At 45.5% G+C, this 17,459-nt stretch overlaps 1 protein-coding gene across 6 annotated transcripts in view; it reads left to right on the top strand.

Moving 5' to 3' along the window:
- The window catches only part of MAP3K13 (mitogen-activated protein kinase kinase kinase 13), a 77,271-nt gene that overhangs the window by 46,454 nt on the left and 13,358 nt on the right, over positions 1–17,459 (top strand). For 4 of the 6 annotated variants that reach the window (XM_042820257.1, XM_042820256.1, XM_042820259.1 and 1 more), the window contains 11 exons: positions 320–511; positions 1,124–1,282; positions 2,974–3,132; positions 4,430–4,538; positions 5,537–5,646; positions 6,749–6,865; positions 7,372–7,509; positions 8,541–9,273; positions 10,595–10,665; positions 12,399–12,696; positions 13,373–13,485. In XM_042820257.1, the coding sequence (XP_042676191.1) occupies positions 320–511; positions 1,124–1,282; positions 2,974–3,132; positions 4,430–4,538; positions 5,537–5,646; positions 6,749–6,865; positions 7,372–7,509; positions 8,541–9,273; positions 10,595–10,665; positions 12,399–12,696; positions 13,373–13,485 (2,199 nt within the window). Of the gene's footprint in view, positions 1–319; positions 512–1,123; positions 1,283–2,973; positions 3,133–4,429; positions 4,539–5,536; positions 5,647–6,748; positions 6,866–7,371; positions 7,510–8,540; positions 9,274–10,594; positions 10,666–12,398; positions 12,697–13,372; positions 16,998–17,459 lie in introns of those variants that run through there. The other 2 variants (XM_042820260.1, XM_042820261.1) reach the window with 2 other exon arrangements.

The raw sequence follows: 17,459 nt of genomic DNA, 5'->3' as shown, positions 1-17,459 counted from the left end.
TCATTGTTGTGAAAACTATGGCCACCGTCCTCACCCAGGTTGCAAAAATGCCCATTGTTGAATTGCTTGCAAAATGCCTATTGTTGAACTCTGAAACTACAGAGGTAGGAAATTGAAGGAAACCTACTGTTGTCATCTTGTTCTGTGCAGAGTGTGGAGAAAGCATTTCCCCTCCCTGCATGATTAGGAGGGCTGTTAGCATGGCATTGCCCTGGTGGGGTAGGCAGGTTGCTCCCCTGCCCCTTCATTGCCGCCTTTAAGAGTTGCTCTGGGACTCGTGCTCTCCTGATCCTCACTAGTTGTGTGCTTCCTTTGACAGGGGAGTCTGCACACAAGCCCCATGCTACTGTATTATCATGGAGTATTGTGCACACGGGCAACTCTACGAAGTCTTGCGAGCAGGGCGGAAAGTCACTCCTCGGCTGCTTGTGGATTGGTCCACTGGGATTGCTAGTGGGATGAATTATCTGCACCTTCACAAAATCATCCATCGAGACCTCAAGTCACCAAAGTAAGTCTCCAGCTGTTAAACATGCTCCAGCTGTGATTTTACTGTAGGTATTTCTTCTTCTGTTAGCCTGTGACAAGACTGGGATGGTGATAGGACAAGGGGGAATGGTTTTAAACTGAGACAGGGAGGTTTAGGTTGGATATTAGGAGGAAGTTTTTCAGCCAGAGGGTGGTGAGGCACTGGCACAGGTTGCCCAAGGAGGCTGTGGATGCCCCATCCCTGCAGGCATTCAAGGCCAGGCTGGATGTGGCTCTGGGCAGCCTGGGCTGCTGGTTGATGACCTGCACACAGCAGGGGAGTTGAAACTAGATGGCCACTGTGGTCCTTTTCAACCCAGGCCATTCTGTGATTCTATGAATACTTCAAAATGTTTTACATTCCGAGTTTGCAGAGGTGGGGCTTTACTAAAAATTGGACAAGGACCCAAATACGGGGAATTTTTGGTGCCTTGTTAACTTGTAATTTGAAAATGCACCGTGTTTGTCCTTGTACTGTGATCACAAACAGCCTGCCCTCATCAGTTGGTCATGTTGATTAAGAGGAAATTGACTCCCAATGGCTGCAGCGCAAGAGAATTTACAAGATGCTGATTTCTTTTTTCTTTCTTTTCAGTGTTTTAGTTACACACACGGATGCAGTTAAAATCTCAGATTTTGGTACATCTAAAGAACTCAGTGATAAAAGTACCAAGATGTCTTTTGCGGGAACTGTGGCTTGGATGGCCCCCGAGGTGATACGCAATGAGCCTGTTTCTGAGAAAGTGGATATCTGGTGAGTAGGAGAATTGTTTTAACTGAGGATCTTCACCTTCTGTTTAACCAGTTGGTTTTCCTAGTACCTGTATATTCAGCACTCTTTTCTGTCCTAAGGAATGCTCCTTTGTGGACTACTTTCTCCTTCCATCTCGTGCTCTGAACTGTTACTGAACTCTGGGCTGTGGCAGATGACATGCAGATGTCATACTATTAACAATGCTTGAGGGAGAACTGAGCCTTAAAGCTCCTTTGGGATGACTGCACAGGTTTTGGGGTCTTCATGGGAACTGCATCTCAGTTTCTACCTTCTTTCTGCACATTTAACAGCGGTAGCCAGGACAAATCTCCCTGTTTTACAGCCACGATATTTGTTTCAGCAGGCTACAGCAGACCCAGCTTTTCTGGGAGACACTCTTGGGTTGTTTTGGAAAGAAAACACATCCACTGTTTGCCTCCTGTCTTCCCTTTGAATCACAGGTTCCTTGGGAGGAGTGCTGCAGTACTTCTGCCCTCCTCTTCCTGCCTTCTAGGGTGGCTCAGGTTTAAGAATGCTGTGTGGAGCATCATGTCTGATGCTCTGCTGGGGATTGGGAGAACTCCTTGACTCCTTTTCCTGAGTGATTTAGAGGTGCTGCTCTTTGGTGTAAACTGAGAGGTGCCTTTGGGCCCATTCCTCTTCTGTGGAAGCAGTGCAGATGGCTCAGACTCCTCCTCGACATCCATTCTTCCCACAAGATGAGTGAAAATGATGTTTATGAATGCTGACAACAAATGAGAGCAGTTCCTAAGCAGCTTATATGTCTGCTCTCTCTCATCCTTCACAGCATGCTTAAAAAAATCTATAATCTTATCAGGAGTCTTGAAAATCCTTTGCCAGGTCTTAATCATAACAAAGCTGAAACCAGATGAGGTTTCCTGGTAGCTTTGTCCAGACACCTGGGATTCCCGCTTTCCTGCAGCCCACAGAAAAGTTTGAGGGAAATATGCTCAAATTCTGTTGGTTTTTTTTTTTTTTTTTTTCTTTTTTTCTTTTTTTCTCCCTTCTTCCATGTGATTTGAAATCCCTGGGTTTTGAAGCATGCCATTTTTCACATGAAGGCATTCCCTGATAGACGGTTGTTCACCTCTAGTAATAGGAGTTCTGTCCCAGGCAGAGTTAGCTTTTTTTCTTTTCTCTTTGACCTTTTTTTAAGGCAGAAATAAATACTAGATGAGATTTATGTGCATTTGATACTGACATTTATGTCTGTTGCATTGGTTTCTTCATTTCTGTCTTGCAGTGGTTGAAGTGATGAGTTTCAGACCCTCGAAACATGCAGGGTTATTGTGGGCAGTTGAGTTCAGCAAAGGAATTTTTGGCTGGGAAAATGAAGCTAAATGACATATTAAAGCAAAACAAAACTCTACAACCTTGGCTCTCTTGCCTCTGTCTTATCAGATCAGTCTATCCTGCAGTAGATGATCTGTTTGTACCAGTAAGAATAGTCAAAAGTCTCTCTTGGAAGAGCTAATTTTTCTCTTCATTTAACAAGAGTGATGTTTCATGTATATGGAAGAGTTTCTAATATTCTTTCAGGATTTTGAAAGTCCAACAATGAAATAGGAAAATTAGTGCTGCTTGATGTTCAGCAAGATTCCCAAGTTCCAAATGTCTCTGTTGAAATGAATTCATGTGAATCTTTTTCTCCTTGCTTGTTTTTCCATCAGGTCATTTGGAGTAGTTTTGTGGGAGCTGCTTACAGGAGAGATTCCCTACAAAGATGTGGACTCCTCTGCCATCATTTGGGGAGTGGGCAGTAACAGCTTGCACCTTCCTGTTCCTTCCACCTGCCCAGATGGCTTCAAAATCCTCATGAAGCAGACCTGGTAAGAGCCTGAAACCCACAGAGACCTGCAGCTCGTTCCTAAGGGTGAAACTGGTGGGAGTGCTGAGCCCAGAGCATAAAGTTCTTAAATACTCTCACACTTGTCACAAGAACAGGTGATAAAATTCTGGATTCTGCTTCCTTTTGGCTGCAGGCCTGAGCTCCAGAAGGACATTTGGAGTTCAGAGGAGGTGGGGAGACGTGTGTGGTTTGGGCAGGTAGGGCAGGGCTCTCACTGGCTGCAGAGTAAAAGGATTTCAGTTTATCTGAGCAATGAAAACACTTAAGTGACTGTTTTTTGACAGAGAGGAATTCAAACTTTGTGTATGAAATCAGGATTTTGCATATGTGACATAGCTATAAGAAGAGCTTTCAGTTTCTTCCACCTGCAAGCTTAGAGTTGAAATTTCTGGTCTCAGGTTATGTATTAATGCTTAATCTATGTAATTTGGTTTTGACACAGAGTTTAAGTTATCTTCCTGCTCTTCTGTGTTACACCAGCCACCCTCCTAAAGGCACAAAGGGGAAAACAGGCCAAAGCATCTGTGGATCCTTTAAATGCCTTTTTACCCTCATGATCCTGAGGTGCAGCAGTTTGCAGGGTTGCAGTTATGTGTGCTGAGACTGATGCTCTGCCTAACAGTGCTTCTGCACATGGCTGCAAGATGCAGGAGGCAGTCTGTGCTGCTTTGAGCACTGTGTACATGTGTGGAAGTAGGTTTGTAGGGGAGAGGTGTCTGGAGAAGCTGTTTCTTGTCCTCCACGCTGAATCTGGTTCAGTCTTGAAGCTTAAAGATACAAATGGGTTTCCTTTTTTAGTAGGATCTTGCAGAGATGCTCGGGGTGTTACAATACTGTGGGGGCTCAGGCACAAACTGCGTCGATACATTTGGTGTTTTTAGATCCCTGCTTTGTTGTAAACTGTTACCCTGCCATTTCTATGGGATTGAATATTTCCACAGACTTCATTTGGAAAATGAAATGAAGTCTGTGTTGTCTTCTTGACTAACAAGTTAGGAGCAGTTTCGCTTCGTATTATCTTTCATGTTTTCCTATTTTAAAGAGCTTTCATCTCTTCTCTTTCTGTAGGATAGACCATCACAAACCAGAAAAAGAATAAAAAACATGTCTAGATCAATGAGCTTGCATTCAAAAGACAGAACCTAAAAATGCTCCTTCACTCTGATTTGTCAGCTACATCAGAGAACCAATTCCAGTGAGAAGCATTTTCAGAAGGGCAGCAGTGGTCAGCAATGTTAACCTTCTCTCATGGTGGGTGTTTGTCTGTTTTGTTCCAGGCAGAGCAAGCCCCGGAATCGTCCCTCCTTCCGACAGACACTGATGCACCTGGATATTGCATCTGCTGATGTGCTGGCTACTCCTCAGGAAACCTACTTCAAATCACAGGTAAGCAGGTGATAGCCCAGGCTGTAACTCATGAGAAGTAGATAGCTGCCTGGGTTTGGTTTCAGACACTGCTCCAAGTGCAGCAAAAGTCAAAATCAGTGATATCAGTTTGATTCCTGGGGAGGAGCAAAGCTGATGGGTGTTTCATAATATTTTACCTGAACTTCCATAGACTGAGACATCTACTGACAGGAACTGTCTCATTCGCTTCTCTCTGAGACTGCTGACTTCAGAAGCTCTGCTCCCAGCTCCAGGAGACCACAACACTGCAGGGAGGAACTGTTTTGTTTATAGTGAAAATGAGCAGGGCAGGCAGTGGGACAGAGACAGGGCTGTGAAGATGCTCTGGAACTCTTAGGGAAGATCTAAAAGCATAGGATCTGGAGATTCCTCTGAGCCCTACCCAGTAAGCCATCAACTGCTCTTGGGATGGGAATGAGAATGAAACTGAGTGTCCAGTACAGAGGATCTGTGTGGTGTTGGGGTGCATGAGAAGAAGTGGATGTGTTCCTTAAAGCTGCAGGAATCGGAACTTCAGGGGTTCAACAGAGTTATGATACCCTACTGACATTCATCTTTGTCATGTGTGTAGCTTTCCAAGTTTTCAGCCATTCTGTTTCCTTTGAAACAGAGAGGGAAGAAAATCGTAGAATCACAGGATCATAGAATGGCCTGGGTTGAAAAGAACCACAGTGATCATCTACTTCCAGCCCCCCTGCTATGTGCAGGGTTGCCAACCAGCAGACCAGGCTGCCCAGAGCCACATCCAGCCTGGCCTTGAATGCCTCCAAAGAGACTGTTTTTTTTCTTTTATTAAATTTCTTTTATTTTTAACTTTTTTTTTTTTGGTAGAAAATGCAGATATATTTTAATTGTGCAAGTACAAAATTGAAAATACAACATGTAGTTGTTGAAACTAGACCTGCTACGATGTTTTCTTTGGTGCAACCAGAGATCGTAATCCTCTGTAAATACCTTAGTGTAAGTTGCTTCCCTAGGCTGAATGGAGAGAAGAGGTGAAGAAGCATTTTGAGAAGATTAAAAGTGAAGGAACCTGCATCCACCGGCTAGATGAAGAATTGATTCGCCGTCGAAGAGAAGAGCTGAGGTCAGTTGATAGACTTGTTTATTGCTCACTTCCCCACTCCAGCCTTCTGATCATATGCTGCAGCCCCCAGACTGCCTTCATGCTACTCTGTTACTGATTGCTGGGCCTGGTGCTCCTGGTGGTATAAATTCAGGCAGCCTGAATTCCTCATGAGTTCAGAAACTTACACAGTTCCTGCAGGCACTTAACTGTTGGAAGGCAATAGAGAGAGAAACAGTGGGAATTGTTGCTGCTCTTGGGCTGCCTGAACAGTTTGCTCAAAGCAGGAGAGGGGGCAAAGGCTTGTGTGTTTACCAGGGGATATTTGTCTCTGAGTTTTGGTGTTTGTGATAACAGTGTGGAAACTGATAATCTCTCTCAATGAGAAATGCATCTTGCAATTTGCTGTGAGCTTTCTCATCCCTGACACTTCATTTGGATTATTTGTTTTTCAAGAAGTGAATACAACGCAATCTATCATCCCACTGAAATTGATTGTGAAAGCTAGATCAACTTGAAAAGGTAAAGCAGAATGTTTATGTAAGAAAGCAAAATGTTATCTTCTATGATACAGTTTTGCAAATATAGTTATGACAGAGAAATGTAGAGTGCCAAGTATGTCGAGCTGAAGAAATCAAAGGAAGCCTTGTTCAGCCAGCTTGCTGTAGCTGTTCATCAATGTTCCCTAGCCCTTGAAAGCTTTCAGAAGCCACGTTTTCCAGCTGTGTTTTGAGATGCAATATGCAGTTGTACCATAGCTATAAGCTATAGCTACATTCTGCTTTTTATAAAATGCAAACTGATGACTTCTGTGCAAACAGGACAATTAGGGCTTGGCTGAAAGGTTTATGGATGTCAGGCATTTGAAGCTTCCCTATTGAGGAAGTGTTGCTGCTTGCTTGGGACTGTTGAATACTTTCTAAATTGTATCCTAATTAATTCTTGGTATCAAGCTCATCATTTTCATTTGCTGTTAGCTCTATATGAGGTTCACAAAAAACGCTCTAGTGCTGACAGGTTTGACTCATGGAAGATTTTTTCCTCATCCTTGTTTCCTTATTCTCCTGTCTTGATCTGCAGACATCAGGCTCTGGAATCATGATTTTTGTCTTCTGATTTTCAGGCACGCTTTGGATATCCGTGAGCACTACGAGAGGAAGCTGGAGAGAGCCAACAACTTATACATGGAGCTCAGTGCTATCATGCTGCAGCTGGAGGTCCGTGAGAAGGAGCTCATAAAGTATGTATCTGTGGGCAGAATGGTGTGCCACACACCTGGCAGTTTGCACATAAACCAATGCCTCACTTCTGAAATACATAGGAGTACTTCAAGAGTTAGTATTCCCTGACATTATTCCAGGGCTAAAGAGAGGGCTGGCAGGCACAGATAGGCCTCTTAAGAGTAGAGCACTGCAGACCACTTAATGCACATACCTTTACACCATGTGTACTGCCTTAAAGGCACCTTTCCCATTTGATGTTGGCATCCTTTGGCCCCCTTTGTAAAGAGAAAAGCGTTGCTGTTCTGGACTGTAGACCAGGGCTGTGTTCCAACTGCCTGATCTCTGCAGAGAGAATTTAGAAAATGACTGCTTCCTTTCCCAGAACAGTGTGTTGTGTTGGACCCAGCCATAGCTGAGAAACAGGCATGCAGTGTGCTCACTGTACAGCTGTGTTTCTGTCCAGCAGGAGCTGCAGTTGGACAGAGGGAGAACTGATCTGCTTTATTCTTGCTAAATGTTTCAGGAGGGAGCAAGCAGTGGAAAAGAAATATCCTGGGACTTACAAACGCCACCCAGTCAGACCAATAATCCACCCCAATACTGTGGAGAAGCTGATGAAGAGGAAAGGGGTCTCCCATAAACCAGGCAGCCAGACTAAACGGTAAGAAGTAACAGCCTCATTCTGTGCCAGGAAACAATGGTAGATCCCCACTGAGTTGAGCAAACTGCTTGCTTCAAGTTTGACCACACAGATTCATTCTATTCAACCCCCTATGGCAGGGGGGTTGAAACTAGATGATCGTTGTGGTCCTTTTCAACCCAGGCCATTCTATGATTCTATGAACAGCCCAAAGGAGTGCTCACTCTTGGGTCTGATCCTCAGAACCACAGCTGTTTAGTTACCTTTAGGTCAAAGGAATGAATCCTGCCTTCACCCCTACCTACACAGCTCTCTGAATCTGTTTGGTCCATATGACTTTTTCCACAGATGAAGACATTTTCATAGGAGATCTATCTTGAATTCTGGAGTCCAACTAAAGAATATTTAGATAATCCCTGATTTAAATGACTGTAGGCAGGATGAGGGATTGTGGAAATCAGCCTGCCCTTAAGGAAGTCAGATTCATTGTTGAGAAATGAAATAAGGATTTGGGAATTCATGCTGTCTTTCAGCTATTTCCTCTCTGCATGACTTTCAGAAAATGAGATTCTTTGGAAAGGTGTTGTTTTCTGGTTTCTGGAATTTCCAAGGGTTAGAGAGTCCTGATTAGTAATGAATAAGGACTTCCAAATTAATATTAACATGTGCCTCTAAGATGGGCTGTCTGATACCATCAGCATATTAGGGTGCTATTGTGCTGGGCCTTGTATATGCACATGGTAAAGACGTGCCCTACACTGAGATCTCAGGCTTGGAAAAGAGCAGTCTGGGGAGCAGGTCATCAAAGTGAAAGAAGAAGAAGTGGTTGATATTTGGAAGAGCAGCAAGTTGAGCTGAACAGGAAAGGCATTGAGTGATGGGAATCAAAGGAACCTAAACACAGAAGTCAGACTGCTGGAAGGGGGGAGGCATGTAGACTACAGAAATCAGAGTATGCTTATGGCTGTGGTTGCCTCTCCTATGGCTCCAAGCAGATGAAGTCGTTTCCTAATTTGTGGTTTGATGTTAAACTTTTGCTGACTATCTTTCAGACCAGATCTGCTGAAGTCGGAGGGCATACCCAGTGCAGAAGCAGCATCCAATGGCTCACCAGTCTCAGGAAGCCCCAAAATGTCAACTCTGAGTGGCAAAAGTCGCTACCGCAGTAAGCCACGTCACCGCCGAGGGAACAGCAAAGGCAGCTACAACGATTTTGCAGGGATCTTGAAAAACCAGCCTGTGCAAGATGATGCACCCCCACCTCCACCTCATAATCACTCTCATCACCCCGGTCTACCACAGCAGCACGGCCACGGCCATCACTCACGGCTTCATGCCCACAGACAGGATATTGCCAACTGTGCAAACAACTTACGGTACTTTGGCCCTGCAGCAGCGCTGCGGAGCCCCCTCAGTAACCATGCACAAAGGAGGATGTCTGGTTCCAGCCCCGACCTCATCTCCACTGCCATGGAAGCGGATTGCCGGAGGAATCTAGAGAGCAAAGAGAGCAAAGATGATCACTGGGAGTGCTGCAAAACAGATCAGTACAACTCCTGTCTCCAGTGCAGGGAGGAGGACAGTGGTCAGGTACAGATGTCATCTGTTGAAACAGGAGTGAGCCATTCTCAGTCCCCGACGGCTGTTTCCCTATATGAAAACGCGCAGTACATTGAGAAGATGGAGGAAGAGGACTTCAGCAACTGCACCTCAGCATCTGCCCTAGGCACACCACAGCACATGGCTTCCTCAGTACTACCTTGCAAAGCAAGACCCATTCAAAAGGTAAGGATGGCACGGTGATTTAGAGAGAAATGAGGTTTCCTCCTTCACCTCTCTACCAAAAGAGCGCTTGAGTTGCAAGTACAGCTTGTATCTTACAGATCGTGCCGATGTAAACTCTGCTTTGTGATCTGGGCATTCTTTTAGGATCAATTTTATTGAGAAGTACTGTATCAGGGCTAACAATGAGAGTTGTCAGATGCCTTTGATAATGCCTCAGGAGGTCCCAAAATTGCAAAAAATATGCTGAATCTTTGTCGTTGAAACAGTCTCAAGAATGTTTTCAAGCCTTTCTCAAAACAAAGGAGGAGATAAATGCATTCTTTTGTTGATGATAAATATGCCACAGTTTCACTGAGCATCTGTAGCACTGCTGTGTCTCAGAATAGAAATGCAGCCTTGGCCGTGGTTTTGGGAGATGGCCCTTTGCAGCAGCTTTGAGACACCATCCTCCTTGACTGAAAGCTGTGGTTCTAGGTTAGCAGATTTGCTTGAAATATCTGAGCACTAAGCACACTGACCTGGGACTGCCAGAGTCAAAAAGGTATTGTGGCACAATTGTACAGAAACAGTTCTTTATTCCTTCTCTTCCATCCAAATGGTGAGAGAGGTAGGAACTGGTGTGAGTTCAGAGAGAAGGGAAACTAAGCCTAGGTGGAAGAGTAAAGGAAAAAGAGGATACCAGAACCAAGAGTATGGTTTAGAGCCCAGAATGAAAAGAGGATGAGCTCTGTATTACAAGAAGGTAGAGTCTGAGCTGGGGCTTGCCAGGTTAGATAGGATGAGAGGAGGCTGTGAAAAACCAAGAATGCAGAGAGTGTGTTTAGATGGGAAAACGAAAAAAAAAGGCTCTGTGCTCTCTGAAGCAGAAAATGGAACAAAACTCAAGTTTTCCAGTTAGTGAAACCCACCAGCAAAGAGATGTCATTACCAATGCTGCTCTGGGTAGGCTCATGTGGAAGAGGTTGAAGTGGTAAAGGCTAAAGAGTGGCAGATCAACTCCATAGTTTATGTTGGTTTCAGTGAATTACTTGGTTTGCTTCAGTTTGGGGGAGTGGGTGAAATCCAGAACATTATGTTCTCAGTAAATGAAGTATTTCCAGTTTATTTCTAAGTCAATCTCTTCAAATTCAGAAATGGCAGCATTAGGATTGTCTGAAATAATGTCCAAGTAAGACCAAGTCCGACTCAGTTCTATGTTTGTCCTCTTGGTCGCAGGCTGCTAACACAGTGACTTTGTCCTCGAGGTCCAAGGGCAGCCATGAAGTCGTGTGTTTGTTCTTTCACAGCTGTGCTATCATTCTTGTCCTTTGTTTTCTGCCAGAGTGGCGATGACTCCTCAGAAGAGGAAGAGGGCGAAGTCGACAGTGAAGTGGAGTTTCCTCGTAGACAAAGGTAAAAGGTGAATTCACTCTAATCTCTCTTTGCTAGGGCGAATTTCAGCAGAGCTGTCATAGCAACTGCACACCAGCTGTGCTGGCAAAAGAACAGAATCACATTCTGTGCATCCCATCTGCCCTCAGTGATCCTCCATGTTGACTCACTGTGTTCAGCCTGCTCTGTTATCTCCAGCATGGCTCTCCTGTTGCAGGCTGTTCACAGCACGATTTGGTCACTCTTGCTTAGCAAGAGGTAGAATGATTCAGCCTGTAAAAATAATAACCAGGCTGACTGGTTGTTGGGACCCTCTGTGGACTCTTTCAAAAGCTGCATTAACTGTTTCTGCAGTGGGGCTGACTCCAGAACCTTCATGGTTGCATTCAGGTAGGATGTAAGAGCCAAATGAGAACACAGCAGGTCAGATTTGCTGTAAAGTAAGAGACTTTAAGGGGATTTCTTTCTTAAGCATTTGTAATAGTAGGCCTTAAAGGCCTGTGCTCTTGTAAACTGCTGCAGTAACTTTATGAAAACCACTGCTTGAAGTGCAGAAGTGATCCAGAGGGCAAATAAGGGTTGTTAGGAGTGGAGCAGAGAAGATAAAAGCCATTGTATTCATTCACAACACACCTGAAGCTTGAATCCTAAATGCCACCTTTGTTACCTCAGTTAACTGTCTGTGATTGAGTCTGAGAAGGTTCAGAGAAGTGTGACAAGAATGGTTAGAACTGGTTTCCATAGAAGAAATTAAATCCATGAGAAGTTTTCCTCTAGCAGGAGGAGAGGCTATAATGGAGGTACATGGGATTGAAAGTGAAATGGAGAAAGTAAGCAAGGAAAGATTCCTCACGTTCAAGTCAGGGAGACCGAGTGAAGCAAAGAATGGGTTGAAAATGAATACAGAGTGCTTTTTCCATCTGAAACATTTCGAATGTGCAGTTCATTGTTGAGGAGTGCTCTGGTAATTGAAACATAAACAAGTTGTAGGTGTTAAATTTACAGAGGGTTGGTCCATCAGTGGCTGTTAATAAGCACAGTCATCCAGGCTTGATCTACAGCTCAAAAGCCTGAGCACAAACTAGGAAGACATGCCAGGAGAAAGCTGGCTCTGCACACCCTGCTCTCATACTTCTCCTTGATTATTTCTTCTTGCTGAGATAGAATGCTGGGCTAGATGAGTTCCCTGTTCTTGTGCGTGAAATTGTTGCTTCTGTGATTTACTATCCTGGGGAAGAAATTGCCTTCCTTGAATTCCATGCAATGACCTGTTGTGGGTCTCTTGGCATGTTCACTCAACTGATATTTTATACTGTTGCTGTCAGGCACTGCCATGAGGTGATTTCCACATTCAAGCAATGTGCACATACTTAAATTCTAGGCTGGCTGTTGTGGCTGCCGCCAGGTGGTGCAGATATTACAAATTCAGTTGAACCCTACAATATAGCCTTTCTTTGGGGAAAAGGGCTGTTATGGAAGAATATGCAGCAGAGAGGATCAGCTAGTATGAACGTGTAGGAGCTGAGACCAAGGAAGAACAGATGAATTTGATTCTATGAATTTAAAGATGCAAATCTTTAACTCGTTCAAAAGGTGGTAGAATTCCATAGTTCCAAAACAGGAAAGGCAGCTCAGTGCTGCAGAGCTGCCAGCCTCAAAGATCAGTTATGACTCAGCTGATGTGGAAAGAGGCTCCTTTTCCTCTGCAATGAGAAGCAATGTCATAGAAGCTGAACTACTCTTCTGGTTTGCAGACCTCACCGCTGCATTAGTAGCTGCCAGTCCTACTCAACCTTCAGCTCGGAGAACTTCTCTGTGTCAGATGGAGAAGAGGGGAACACCAGTGATCACTCCAACAGCCCGGATGAGCTGGCTGCCAAGCTGGAAGATGAGCTGGCTGAGAAGCTGGAGGACATGTTGTCTCAGACTCCAGAGATCCCCATTGAAATCTCCACCCAGTCTGATGGGCTTTCAGACAAAGAGTGTGCTGTGCGGAGAGTCAAGACTCAGATGTCTCTGGGGAAACTCTGTGCAGATGAACACAGCTGTGAGGTGAGTTTACCAATCCCCTCTTCGACTCATTGGGTAATTAAAAAAAAGGAAAAAAAGAGGAATCCAAGGACCAGGATGACTGCCTAGAAAGTGCTGTAGATGTACTGCATCAAGAAAGTGATTTGGATACGTGGTCTTTCTTGCACTTGATCGCATGAATAGATGAGGTGAAAGCAGCACAGAAAGAGCTTAACATAATCTGCCAGCTGGGATGAGTGCAATATTTGGGAGGTCATCAGATTTGCAGTTGCACTAATTGGGATATAAAAAAAGAAAGTAATAGAACGGATAATGAAGTGGAAGAGATATAAACTGCCCGCCTCAGACTTAGCCATTGGCAGACCAGCGATGAAGCTAGAACAGTTTTCTTTCTTGTACTGTCTTTGTAATGTTCAGGAGAGGGAGGGCAGCATGTGCTGCACCATTTCCTCATCCCCTTGTCTGTGTGTGATGATGGTGCTCTGAGCAGATGTTTTTATTTGTCTCCTCCTTGAGGGGTAGAGAAGTGACCTCTGGTACTGCACTTATGTGCTGTTGACATCTCGCACGTGTTGCCATCTCGTCCTCCCCTGCTGGTGGTGACCTTTACCCAGCTCTTGTTACTGACTGGGATGGTGTGGTTGATCTACAGGGTAGGATTGCTGCTTGAATATTTCCCTTTCCTTTTGCTTTGCAGAACCCAGCGCAGTTTGGAGAAGCACAGTTTGGAGAATCAGACTGTGACTCTTCTGAAGGGGAGTGTTCTGATGCCACAGTCAGGACCAATAAGCCCTGCAGCTCTGCTACTTGGTAATACAGATCCTCCCCCAAAGCTTTCTGATACTGGCATTTTGATTTCCCTGAGATTCCACTTCATTCCCCTTCATCACACTTTACAGGAAGAGAAGATGTTTCTCCTTCCCACCCCAGGAGTGATTTGCAATAACCTGAATCTCTGGAAAATGTCCAAATGAAATTAATTCTCTTTGAGCATTTCAATCAAGAATGGCAGGGATGTATTTTATTGAATAATCTAGTTACTGTAACATGGATATTTATTTTTTTGACATTTTAACACTTTTTACTGTAAAGAGTGGATTGTATTTATAGACACACAGACTTGTTGCAAAAAAAAAAAAAAAAGAAAAAAAAGAAAAAAAGAAAAAAATTCAGAAAGCAAGCACATGACAGAGAAACATCCTGGGAGTCCTGCCTGGACAGCTTTGTGTACAGAGCGGGGGATTCTCTTGCTGCTTTCACAGGGGACCAGGCCTCACGGCCCTGAAGATTGGAGAACAGATGAAGAAAACTAAACTACTCCGTCTTATCACATGAGGAAGTGTAAAAAAAGACCTTACTGCAAGGTAACCTGTGAACAAAGCGAATTCAGTATAACCAGCTGGGTCATTTTTTTAATCAGAAGGTGGACTTGTTGTTCCTGGAGAAAACTGGTACTGAGGTGCTAACATCCAGGGTCTTCTGAGTCAATGCATCCCCAGGAATGTAATAATGGGTTTTATTTTAAGGGTTTTTAGTTTCTTTTTTTAATCAACATATGGTTGTGAGATCCTGCAAATGTATTCTAACCTCGTCCTCTCAAGAATTGGTGTAAGAGCACTTCTTAACATCGTCCTTGCTTCACTCTGGCAGCGTTGACCTCCAGTTGAGCAGGGAATCCTCTTTCAGATGCAGTGTGCCATTTCCCAGTTTACTTCCTCCTCTTACCTCCTGTCTGTTTCAGTCAGCTAAAGAAATCAATCAAATCAGTGTTGGAAAAGCAAGAACTTGGAGAGCACGTTCTGCAGAGCCCGAGCACTCTTCTGGGGAGGAAACTGGAGATGCCTGTGCTGGATTTGGAGAAGCAGCCTCTCACCTACAACAGCATCAGTAACCAGCAGAGAGCTGTGTGTTGGGGGGGAAGACTGGGAATCACTGGCCTAGATACGAGCATCAGCCCTGCTCCGTCTCCTTACTGTGTGTTCTTGGAAGCATTCACAGCTGCCTGCCCTTCATGTCAGGCTTGGTGCAAAACAGGTTGTGCAGGGAACCTTGTGGCTGTGGCACAGCTGTGTCTCAGGTGTACCCTGAGGCCCCTGTTTCTTCTTTGAGCTGAAACTCTACAGGTGAAAGTGAGGATAATACTGCTATGTGGACAGGCTGAGGCATTGGCAGACGAGAAAAGTTTGTTCTCTGACAGAACTCATAGTGCCTTCCCTTCAAACACTACTCTTCTAAATCGATATTTAAAGAGAACAAAATGATAGAGCACGCCCTCCCCTCCCTTCCCTTTAGCTGATCTTCCCCTACCAGAGCTTTCACTCTGCCCTTCGTAGCGTGCTGGCTGACACAGCCGGTGCTGCCCTGCAGCCTGGCACACCAGCCTGAGATGAATGGCAGGAATGGACCATGGGCAGGTACTTCTGTTGCTTTGTTTGTTTACATTTTATGTTAACATATTGGTTTGAATTTATCTGTGGTAATTTATAGCCTCGTGGCAAAATGAAGGAAAATGTCTTATACAGAGAGCAGTATTGTATGAGTTAAATTATCCCATATTTTAAAATTTTGTAGCTGGACTACACACAGATCTTAAGTTATGATGTTATTTTATTATTTATTATCATTTCTGTAGATCAGAAGGTTGGCTTCACTGCTAGCACAATTGTAATCTGTTTGTGTGACGTTACCTTCTCCCTGGTCACTGGGAGAGATGGGAGCAGAGCTGGTCTCAGTGGCTGTCAGTAGCTGCTGCCTCCCATGCTTCTCATGGGTGCTGTCACTCTAGGGCAGGGAACCTGGCACAGCTGGTCGGGGTGGGAGGGCTGCAGTCAGCCTGAGCCCAGGGTATTATTCCTTGTGGGGATGCTGCAGTTCCTTGTGTTGCTGGTTGAATTGGCAGCCCGTGAGCTGGTGGGGAACAGTGACCAAGGAGCGAGTGGCTGTGGTGTTGGTCACAAAGGGAGTAACCTTTACAGATCCCCAGAAGGACAGGCAGAGAAGTGGGCAGTTACTGCTGGCACATGGTGCATCTCTGCTGCAGAACTGTCAGGTTGTGGAGAGATCAGCTCACGCTGCCTGCAGCAGCAATGCTCAGCTCTGCACCGAGACGGAGCGTGGAGGGGAGTGAAGCTCGTCTGGTTTGTTTCTTGTTTACTCTCTCTTCCATCACTCGTTCTTCCACCCAAAGGCCTCTCCCATGGCTGGCGGTATGTGAGGTGGCAAGACTTTGCTGTTGTGGTGTGGGAGGTTTTGGTGCAGATGAGGTGCAACAGATAGTTACCCAGCAAGCTGGAGGCTAGGGCATGAGAACTGAGCGGTGCAGAATTGTGCATGTAACATACGCACACAAAGAAAAAGATCAAACTACTCCATAAAGAGAGGTTGAGAGCTCCCCATCACATCTACCACCGTACCCCCAAGCAGTCCTGCAGCAATAGGCCCACAGCACAGCTGCCTCCAGCTCAGGCCTATCAGTCTCTGTGCTTCACTCCGTGCTAACTCTGTCCCTACCAAGATGATCCTATGGGGCTTTTGGTAGCTGCAGCCTCAGCTCAGAGCTTCTCAATGTGCTGAAACTCCTCTGGGCCCGCAGAGATGCGGATGCCTTGGTGTGTGGGATCTGGGGACCTTCCTGGCCAGCTGTCCTGGGGGAGCAGTGGTTGCTCCCTGCCTCGCCCTGGGACACGCTGGCCTGTTTTGCAGCTGGAGGAGCAGAGCTGAACCCTTCTGGTTGGCTGCTGCAAACACTGCAGCCACTCTGGGGCCTGGTTTCTTGCATGTCACACCGTTACGTCCAGCTTCTCTGCTCCTCGTAGCTGCTGCCTACAATGCAGTGTCCCTCTGGGGCTGCCACTAGGGCTGCCCCTTCCTTGTGTGAACACACAGCCCTGTACCCCACGTGTGGCTGTGCAGGGGGCTGAGCAGTGCTCTGCGTGGTGCCGCTGGCCCAGATCTGCGCATGGACGGCGATGCGTCGCTGCAGTTCTGTGCACTTCCTTGCAGTAACACCGTGTTTGCAGGACAGAAGTAAACTGTGTTCCCTTTCCAGCATCCTGACTTCCCTGAGCCAGTTCTCGTGGCTGCTGACAGCTCCTGAACACTAGCCTAGATTTTCCTCCCAATGCTGAATGTTGCCTTCCCCACTGTCGTGTTGAGTAACCATTTCATCCTGGCCCTGTCCAGTAGTGTTCATCTCTCTCCTCCCTGCTCTGCGGATTCCTGATACAAACTTGATTTTTTTGTATTGAACAGTGTACAGTGATGGAAACAAGAATGACTATCAAAGCAAACAATGCATGGAATAAAAAGCCAGTGTACTTCAATGCTTTTCAGGCTGGTCTGGTATCTGGGAATGGTTTGCGGTATGCTCTGGGTCAAAGTCTTGCAATAATTAATGAGATGTGGGCAAGCAGTTTGTTTTTCAGTTGCCTGTCTCTAACCCCAGCCAAGCTGGAGCTACTTGGAGCTCTGAATACCAGATGTGAAGGCACACAAGCAGACTTTAAGCACCTAGCTGACCCCAAGCAGTGACCTTTACTTGTGCAAGCTGCTTTGCCGTTAGCTGGGTAGTTGAATCCTGAGAACTTTGCCCTTTGCTGTCCTGGTCGCTTCCAACTCTGGCTGCTGTGGTGGGAAGGAGCAGCTCCCTGTCAGACCTGATGCACAAAGACACCTCCTGGCTGTCCTCAAACTTGGATGTTTTCACTGCAGGATGTGCATTACAGCACAGTGAGAGGAAAAGTCTTCTGAATCTGGGAAAGCTCTCCTGTGGAAGGTACAGGGGC

The sequence above is a fragment of the Centrocercus urophasianus genome, unplaced genomic scaffold (assembly GCF_019232065.1).
Source record: "Centrocercus urophasianus isolate 14NV4802_14NV808 unplaced genomic scaffold, USGS_Curo_1.0 seq_19, whole genome shotgun sequence".
Lineage (NCBI taxonomy): Eukaryota > Metazoa > Chordata > Aves > Galliformes > Phasianidae > Centrocercus > Centrocercus urophasianus.
This window is presented reverse-complemented; position numbering and strand designations above follow the sequence as displayed.